At 34.4% G+C, this 9,817-nt stretch overlaps 1 protein-coding gene and 1 pseudogene across 1 annotated transcript; both read left to right on the forward strand.

Moving 5' to 3' along the window:
* The first annotated feature begins 755 nt into the window (after positions 1-755).
* LOC125851624 (uncharacterized) lies at positions 756-3,529 on the forward strand (annotated as a pseudogene).
* A 1,484-nt stretch (positions 3,530-5,013) lies between these two features.
* On the forward strand, positions 5,014-7,683 carry LOC125851633 (putative late blight resistance protein homolog R1B-16). The gene is made up of 2 exons (XM_049531405.1): positions 5,014-7,150; positions 7,235-7,683. The coding sequence occupies exons 1-2, from the start codon at positions 5,014-5,016 to the stop codon at positions 7,681-7,683; spliced, it is 2,586 nt and encodes an 861-aa protein (XP_049387362.1).
* The last annotated feature ends 2,134 nt before the right edge of the window (positions 7,684-9,817 follow it).

The raw sequence follows: 9,817 nt of genomic DNA on the forward strand, positions 1-9,817 counted from the left end.
TTCGTTTGACTCCATAATTCAAGAAATTATCACCGCAAAATAAATTTATTGTGACTATTGAAATGCTTAGGGTTTTGATCATCAAAGAGAGAGTAGAGTGGAAATTTGAAAGGGGTTTAGGGTTAAATGGAGTGGGTCATGATTAAAAAGTAAATGGGTCAAGATTTTATCCAATTTTTACTAAATGGGTTGGAAAAAATATGTAATTATATTATTAATTGGGATGAGCATTGANTGCAGATTGTGTAAAAAGTGTGTATTTATTGTGATTTTGAAATGTTTTGTAGGGTAATAAAACACCCACAAAGTTAAAATATCTTTTTAAAAATTCGGAACAACTTCAGATGTCACTTTTATGTCTTTTATCAAAAAATGCAAAAAAGCTTTAACATACAATTTGTTCTTTTCTTCTTTCTTTCTTCTCTTCCAACCTAGCATTTTAAAAACAAAAAAAATAAGCATAATCTGTAAAGCATTAATTCTTTTCCCAAATATTTAGAAGAAATCCAGGAATCTTCCTTTTTTTCTATTCAGAAAATCCAATTTCCTCTTGATTTCCTTGTTCTGGAAGATTCCTTTTTTTTTTTTTCCAATTTCTTATGTTGGCACACACGTAATTTTTTCTTGTATATAAGAGGATTATTTGATGTTTTGTTCTCCCAACAATATTAAATTGCAGATTTTGCGTTTATACAATTTGGGTTTGCTATTTCTTGAATTTTTTGTCTAAGTTGTGATTTTTATCTGAAATTTTGGATATGAGTTCAGGGGGAGAAAAGAAAAATGTGGTTGTGATTGGGGGTGGAGTTGCTGGTTCTGTTGTTGCTAAAACCCTTAAAAGTGAGGTCAATGTTTCCCTCATTGATGAGTAAGCATTTCTATTTTATCAACTTTTTGCCTCTCATTGTGAATTTGATTATGTGTTAGCTTTATGAGTGTCCCTAATGCGTGCCGAAGATAGAGATAAGGTTTGCGTATATGCTATCCTTCGTAGATCACACTCGCGGGATTACACCGGTTGTGTTGTTGTTAGATTTATGTGTGTTCCATACCCTGCAAAGATAGGAGTAATGGGGTAAAGTATGTGTACATACTCCCCTCGTCAAACCCCACTTGTGGGATTACGCGAGTTATGTTGTTGTTAGCTTTATGAGTGTCCCTAACTTGTAAAGATAGGGATAAGGTTTGCATGCACCCTACCCTTCCCAAATTCTACTCATGGGATTACACCGGTTATGTTGTTGTTATTGTTAGTTTTATGAGTGTCCCTACCTTGCTAAGATAGTAGTAAGGTTTGTATACATGCATACCCTCCGCAGACCTAACTTGTGGGATTTAAACATGTTATGTTGTTGTTAGCTATATGAGTGGTTTAAGGATTGATCGTTTCAATTTCTTGATTTTTTGATCATGACTACTTGTTTGTGCTTGTTTATTACTCTACTGTTAGTTTATTGTGCTTAAAACTAACTGAATACATGAAAATGGAACAGGAAAGAGTATTATGAGATAACATGGGCAAGCTTAAGGTGTTTGGTTGAGCCTGAATTTGCAAAAAGATCTGTCATTTCTCACTCTGAATATCTTCCTCATGCGAAAATCATTCCATCAGCTGCAGTTGACATCACAGACACTGATGTATTGACCAAACAAGGCAGCCGAATTGCATATGACTATCTTGTTGTTGCCACTGGTCATACACAAAGCGGTGCTGAGGCGAGAACAGAGAAGATCAGTCAATACCAAGCAGGTATTGGTCCAATCTCGTGGTTACTTTTGTGTTCTGCTTTCATAGAACTCAAAGCTTGTGTGTAACTAGTTTTACTTTTATCTTAAGACACTAACCTTAAGAAATTCGACGGTTTTCTGATAGGTAATTGAGTACTGAACTGGTTATATATTGCCATCACCTTACAAACAGCTTGTCTTACTTTACAATCTCATAGTTTTTGAACATGCACAATTACCTTGTTTTAGATCAACACTTCACCTTTATCATAGTCGTGCATTCTGTTTCATAATTTCCGTCACTTCAAGAACCATATAATAATAGAAAACTTTAAGAAGGGGGCTAGGGTGTATGGAAAAGGAAGGAACAAAAAGAAAAGAGAATCAGATTTATCTTCTTGTTTTCTGTTTAGGAACCTAGAGAGGCTAAAAGAAATTCTTAGCTTTAGTTATGTCAGCAGTACATATTACTGGATGTTATTCATAGAAAACCATAGATTGATGTAAGCTCTTTACATTTGGTATACCAAGTGTATATTGGGACTTAGATCACGACATCATTAAAAATATGACAGCACAATAGCAAGATACAAAAGCAAATGAAGCAACAAATGAAAGAGTAGTAATACAAATCAAACTTCCATTGTTCATTAAACCAAGCTGAAATTGTTCATTAAACCAATCAGGGTATGTATAACTTGTGCTCAACTCTTGTTCCTTGGTTTACAGAGTATGAAAAGATAAAGGCTGCTGACTCCATATTAATAGTCGGAGGAGGGCCAACAGGTGTGGAGTTGGCTGCTGAAATTGTTGCAGATTTTCCTGCTAAGAAGGTGACATTGGTGCACAGGGGATCAAGATTATTGGAATTTATTGGAGAAAGTGCCAGCAAAAAGGCACTGAATTGGCTTACTTCAAAGAAAGTTGAAGTCATATTGGAGCAATCTGTCGTTGTTAACTCTCAATCAGATGGTGTTTATAGAACATCTGGTGGAGAAACTATAGTTGCTGATTGCTATTTTCTTTGCACCGGTACACTATTTGGTTCAGCATGGTTAAAAGAAACTATCTTGAAGGATAGTTTGGACAGTCGTGGAAGGGTAATGGTTGATTCAAATTTGAGGATCAAGGGTCGTTTGCTATTGGGGACATCACTGATGTTCCGGTAAGTCAACCATACCTTTTTTAGTTTCTTACAGATTGTTGTCATCCCTATAAACCTTAAATGTACATTTAAGAAAGCGTTTTTCAAGAACCTCTGTCTACACATCTTCTCTTCCTAGCTCCTCCTTGTATAGAAAAGTCCATGCAAGTAGCTAGACCTTGTTAATATGTGTACACTATGTAAATGGATAACTATTACTCTACCAATAAAAGCTCCAAAGAATCGTAGTAGTTCTCGCGTCATAAGAAGCATTTTACATGCAAGATATCCTTACTTTGTGATGGTGAAATGCAGGAACTTAAACAGGGATATTTGGCTCAAGAACACGCAAAGGTAGTAGCCAAGAACATCACGTCGTTAATAAAGGGAGTAGAAGATGATCACAAATTGGCTGTATATAAACCAGCAACCAAGGCATTGGCTATAGTTTCTCTAGGGAGAAAAGATGCAGTGGCTCAATTTCCTTGTTTGTCAATCGCTGGACGCGTTCCAGGCATGATAAAATCTGGGGATCTATTTGTTGGAAAGACGCGCAAGGGACTTGGTCTACAGCCCGGTGTTTAGTTGTCCTGTATATCAGGAAATATGCATGCTATAGAAGTTACATTTAATTATTTATATTCAAACTTTTTCATTTGATCATTACATGTCACATGTTACATGTTAAAGTCTCCGTACACAGTACCATCCCCATACTCCGTTTGTGGGATTGCACTGTGTATGTTGGTGTTGGTGGTTATTTTAAGTGGTGTGTGGTTCTGCAGCTGAGCAGTTAAAAATTGGCATGCTTCAAGTACTTGTTTGATATAAAAAGTTGAGTCACTGTGTAATGAAACACTAACAAAATTTCTTTCATAAGATTTTAATAGTGTATTTCTCTTTAACTTCAGCATATATACTTCATTTAAGGTTGTAAATTGTAATGAAAACGTCAATGAATCATATATGTTCTACACAAACATTTCAAAATTAAGATTAATTATCATTTAAAACTGCTGAAAATGGAATATAATTACTCCACTGGATTAGACATTTATGAAGACTTGGAGTGGCTTGTTGTATGCTGTTGAACTAAATCCCATTCTTAATCTTTCTTAAGATTTATCACGACAAAACAGACTAATAGTTTGATCAACCATTAAGTAATAAGTTTGTGTTTTTACATGAGATGTGAAGTAATATTTTCAAATCAGCGTTTCGATATGTGATTTGGGATCATGATTTGAAATATCAGATTCTCCAAAAAGAATGATTTGGGATACCAAATCATGATTTCAAATTTTTTTAAAATGTAAAACTTGATCCATAAGTTTATATTTTGTCCAAAAAGATTCATGCTTGGCACATAGATGATTCACATCAGTTGAAAGAATTATATTAAAGAATAACTAGTTTCTATTATTTTTTACTCGTGGATCTTCATAAAATTATGCATATCTAAAAGTTTATTAATCGAAATATTTATTTATAAAAGGAACATGGAGATATAAGATTTATCAAGGCGATGCCTTAGGATATTCCAATATCTTGTTTATGAATTATGATTTACTCATTTTGGTAAGATTGTATAAGAATCATATATTTTTTGATAGTTTCACAACTTATGTGATTTTCATGTTTATGAGAAAAATACAACTTAAAAAAAAATCCAAATTTCATGTTGAAACAAAATTTTAACTTCATATTAATCTGATTTTATATCTCATGTCCAAACAGACCCTAAGTGAAACAATTTGTTAATAGACCCATTGACAATCCATCAATTGTTTAATTAAAGATACATATTGATAGAAGCTCAGGGCACTACACAGCTTGTCTCACAATTATATAAAATAGAAAAGAAAAATACCCCTATTGAGCTGTACATGTGCATCTGATATGTGTAGTACAATTAATTAAGTGAAACAATTTGATTTTCTTATTTTGTAATGTAAAGTGTATTGGATTGTGTTCTCATACATCATCTCTTTTAATTAAACAAATGATGAAGGGTGAGTTTGCTATGACTTTGTCCCCATTTAGAAAAAGGTGGATATGGAAAAGTAAACCATTTGGACAAAACCTCTTAGCCATATATAAAAAAGCTATTGAAGCAGATAGATTAAATCTATCTTTTAGAAATGGCTTATGCTGCTCTTTCTTCACTTATGTATACATTGGATCAACTCTTCAAACCTAATCAATATTTCGTTTGTCGAAGTTGTATACAACAACATGTTCAATCTCTCTATCAAAATCTTTCTGTTCTGCAAGTTTTCCTTGACGATACAACAAAGGAAACCAAAGATATTGAAACTCTTAAGTTTATAGAAAAGAGGATCAGAGATGTAATATACAAAGCAGAAGATAAAGTTGATTCAAGTCTAAGAAACATCATTCTAGCAGATCACACAAAGAGGAGAAAAAAGGCTTGTAGATCCTTTTATGAAGAATTGTTGAAAGTGGAAGAGAAAGTTTATTTTCTCAAAAAAGAGGTGATGATGATTGAGTTTAGCAAGCATGGAAGCAAATCTGCAGAATTAGCAACAACTTCTTCCTCACCAGAAAAAAGTAAAATTGAGGAAAATACTATTGTTGGGATGGAGGATGACTTCAACACCATACTTGATCGCCTCACCTCCCAAACACACGAGTTGACTGTCATACCAATTTTTGGTATGGGCGGTATTGGTAAGACAACTCTTGCCAGAAAAGTTTATGAGGATTCATCTATTCGTTCTCGATTTGATAAACATGCATGGGTCACTATCTCCCAAGAATACAATCAGAGACAAATGCTTCTTGAAGTTGCATCTTCAATTACTGGAAGCAAGCAAGAAATGAACGATGATCAACTAATGGTGATTGTGTATAGAGGTCTGAAGCATAGTAGATTTCTAATTGTCATAGATGATATTTGGAGTACTGAGGCTTGGGACCAAATGAAAAGAATATTTCCAAATGATGACAACAAAAGTCGAATTCTATTAACCACTAGGCTCAAGTATGTTGCTGATTATGTCAGTTGCCCTGATTATCCGCCTCATAGTAAGTCTTTTCTAAATCCAGATGATAGTTGGAATCTATTCACCGAAAAATTATTCAAAAAAGATCTGTGTCCTTCTTTACTTGTAGAAATAGGGAAGCATATTGTACAACAATGTCAAGGATTACCTCTCTTGATTGTTGTCGTTGCTGGACTTCTTGGAAAAATGGACTTAACGCATGACAATTGGAAGAATGTTGAGGAAAATCTGAACTCATTCTTTGGTACGGTATCCGAACGATGCCAATCAATTCTTTCTTTGAGCTACAATTACTTGCCCCAGTATTTGAGGGCTTGTTTTCTTTATGTTGGAGGTTTATCTGAAGATATGGAGATTGGCGTTTCCAAGTTAATTAGGCTGTGGATTGCTGAGCAATTCGTTAAGGCAACAAGCAATAAAAATTTAGAAGTGGTGGCAGAGGAGTGTCTACAAGAGTTAGTTGATAGAAGTCTAATTTTGACCGGTAAACAAAGGGCTAACAGAAGGATGAAAAGTTGCAAAATTCACGATCTTCTTCGCCAACTATGCCTAAGAGAAGCTCATACTGAAAATGTTGTGCATATCATGAATGGGAATGCCCCCATGTCCTCAGAAGCCATAGATGATCAACGGCGAGTGATCTTTCCGTTGGAAATTAAAGAGAAGCAAGTTTTTCCAACAAAGCATAGCAGTGGTATTACAAGTATAACCCGCTCCTTTATTTCAACAAAATTCTATTATTTTACAAGGCATAACATTGGTATCACAAGTTCCATTGTTTCACAGCTAAAGTTGCTTAAGGTGTTGGACGTATTATCAGTCCGGTTAGATTTCTCTAGTGTAATACCTGAGCTTGTACATTTGAGATATGTTGCTGCAAGAATTGAGGGAGTTCTTTCACTTGCTAAATTGAGAAATCTACAGACCATAATTCTTGCAAGGGCTGAAGAGGCAAAGTTGAAGCAGCCAGTAGATATTTGGAGGATGACAGAGATAAGGCATGTGGATACTGAATGGCCACTATATATATCAAATCCCCTTGAAGCAGAACAACCTTTGTTTCTGAATAACTTGCAAACACTTTATCTCCGTAACTCTCCTTTTGTTGCGGAAATCATAAGAAGAACTCCCAATCTAAAAAAGCTAAAGATTTTAGATGATTCTGAGCATCCTGACTGGCATGCAATTATTGAATCTCTAATTCTTCTAGAGGAGCTGGAGACACTACACATAGAGCTGGGCACACTAGACTTTCCTGATGAAGTTCTTGATTCTGTCAATCATCTTCTCGATGAGCTGGAGACACTATACATAGTAACAGAAGCAACCATTGACCGGATGATTTTCTCTGGGGATAATTTCCCTCCTAATCTTAAGCAACTGAAATTATCATATACTTCTATACCTTGGGAAGATATGAAATTTCTGGCTAATTTACCCAATCTTGAAGTGCTCAAGGGGTATTATGCATTCAAGGGAACAAATTGGAAAGTAGATGAAGATGTTGTGTTTCACAAATTAAAATATCTACAAATTGTAACCGGAGATCTGCAAAAGTGGGAAGTTGGTAGTGATAATTTTCCTTTGCTTGAGCAACTAATACTGCATCGGTTGTATGATCTGGAGGAGATTCCGGAGAGTATTGGAGAAATAATGACACTAAAATTCATCCAAATAGAATATTGCGGCTCTGGTGTAGAGAATAGTGCAAAGAAAATTCAAGAAGAGCAACAAAGCTTGGGAGATTATGAGCTTCAACTTCAAATTACTCCTATGGTATGTTAAAACTCCATCTTTGATCTCAGATGCAATATCAGCTGAGATCTCCATATAGTTTTTATCCTGTTAAGTATCTTTTCTATCAAAATGCTTCATTCATTCATTTATAAATTATTCTGTTGCGAATCGAATCACCATAAAAGGTAGAAAAAACACTAAAGGATAGATACAATAAATATCACCTGCTAAAAGGCTTATAAACTTGGAGCTATATATAATAAATATCAAAAGAACGATAAAAGGTTGGATATAATTTTAAACAATATATATTAGTAAGTGATAATGAACACTCTTTGAAAGATAGCATGATGAATTGGTATGTAAATGACAGGAACAAACTCACTTCCAAAGGAAACTATTGTATTACAAGAAGTTATTTAGAGTTGCTAGGTGAACAGCGAAGGCTTCCTATTGCTGAGCTCGTGTGAAATGCATCACAGTGCACTCCGGTGAATTGAAAAGAGTGCTACTGACTATCAAGGGGAAGAGATGCAACCAGTTTAAGAAGGAGACGTTGGCAGCATTATGGGGGGGCCATGTACTACCACACCTGGAGGGCTAGGTACTGGAAGCACTTTAAAGGAATCTATCTACCGCTGGCTGAAGCATTAACACAGATAAGGAGAGAAACCAAAATTAGATTAGATATGTTTACAGCCTCAAAGAGAGCACATAGCAGTAGAGAATTCTTATTAATTATAATTGTCAATATGTGTTCTCTAATATTGATTATAAAATTTTAGTGCTCTAGAGATCCATGAAGATGTGAAGAGTAGCTGAATATACTTGTTTTGATTTAGAAATGCCATGTTGAAAGTCGAGGTCGGAGCTATTGTGCTGGTTGAATTCAGTAACTTTTGTCTAAACTTCATATTTGTCTAAAGAAATCCGTTTAATAAGTACAACTTGTTAATTGAGAACTTAGCAACTTAGAGCAAGTAGAGTCTGGAACACATATACTTCGAATCTTAATTCCACATCTGTGGAAAGTTAGAGTCACTGTGGAATGAAGTGCCTATACAGAATTCTAAGAGATGTTCTGAAGAGTTTATGCTTGTATCGTTTTTCTTCTTCGTAATCGGATTTGTATTGGAGCTTGTAATTAATAGTTAGATTCCCAGAATGCTTGAAATAATTTCTTCCTAATCGTGCTATGTTACATGACTTTTAATTATTATTTTCACCATTCATAGCACAATTCGACTGAACACCCTTGCCTCCTTCTAGATCTACCTCTGAATGGTTGGTTTCCATACTTTTTAATGGAAGACTCTTAACTTCAAGCTTTAACTAGAGAGAATTTTTCAATCGAAAACGTTTAATTTCTTTTAGTATACCTAATCGCATATTTGATATGTATCGATATTAATTAAACAAAGTAAATTTTGAATATCAAATGATTAAAAAAAAAGGACAAATGAAGTAGGAAGCACTAAGAAGAGAAAGGATTAGATCTTAATTATCAATTTCTTCATTAAGAAATGATTATTAAAACATGTTTCAAACTTTAAAAAGCCATTAAAGCTTAGTTGCTAAGTCTATCAATTTCACCTTGTGACCCATTTTTCATGGATAGGCTTATACTATTAAAAGGGGAAAAAGTAGTCAAAAGACAAGAAACAAAAATAAAATGTTCGAAGCTTTGTACAGACTTATCTTTTAGGCATAATACATAAATACGCCATTTAATTTGGCTTCAGTTGACATCTATGTCCTTCAATTTTGGGTGTGTACAAGTAGACATTTAAATTTAAAATTGAACAAGTAGATACACGTGTCCTACATGGCATAATATACATAGGACACAAAATTGTCATATAGGACGAATGTATTTATTTGTTCAATTTTATACAAGTTTAAGTGTCTATTTGTGCACACCCAAAGTTAAAGGTCATAGTTGCCAGTTGAAACCAAAGGTCATAGCTACATGACAATTTTGTGTCCTATGTGACGTCTTACATGTATTAAGCCACGTAGGATGAGTGTGTCTACTTGTTCAAATACTTGTGCGCACCCAAAATTGAAGGGTATAGATACCAATAGATGCCAAGTTAAAGGGCATATTTATGTAATGCCTTTAGAATTAGTAATCTCTCAATAATAATCAAACAACAAATATGCCCTACTACAAATATCTTCT

This window comes from Solanum stenotomum, unplaced genomic scaffold (assembly GCF_019186545.1).
Source record: "Solanum stenotomum isolate F172 unplaced genomic scaffold, ASM1918654v1 scaffold28252, whole genome shotgun sequence".
Lineage (NCBI taxonomy): Eukaryota > Viridiplantae > Streptophyta > Magnoliopsida > Solanales > Solanaceae > Solanum > Solanum stenotomum.

What these genes read in the sequence shown, in the direction of transcription:
- LOC125851633 (XM_049531405.1), top strand. Translation starts at nt 5,014, where the DNA reads ATGGCTTATGCTGCTCTTTCTTCACTTATGTATACATTGGATCAACTC. An exon ending in AGAGCTGGGCACACTAGACT is followed by an intron (nt 7,151 to 7,234) that starts TTCCTGATGAAG and finishes CAACCATTGACC; the next exon opens with GGATGATTTTCTCTGGGGAT.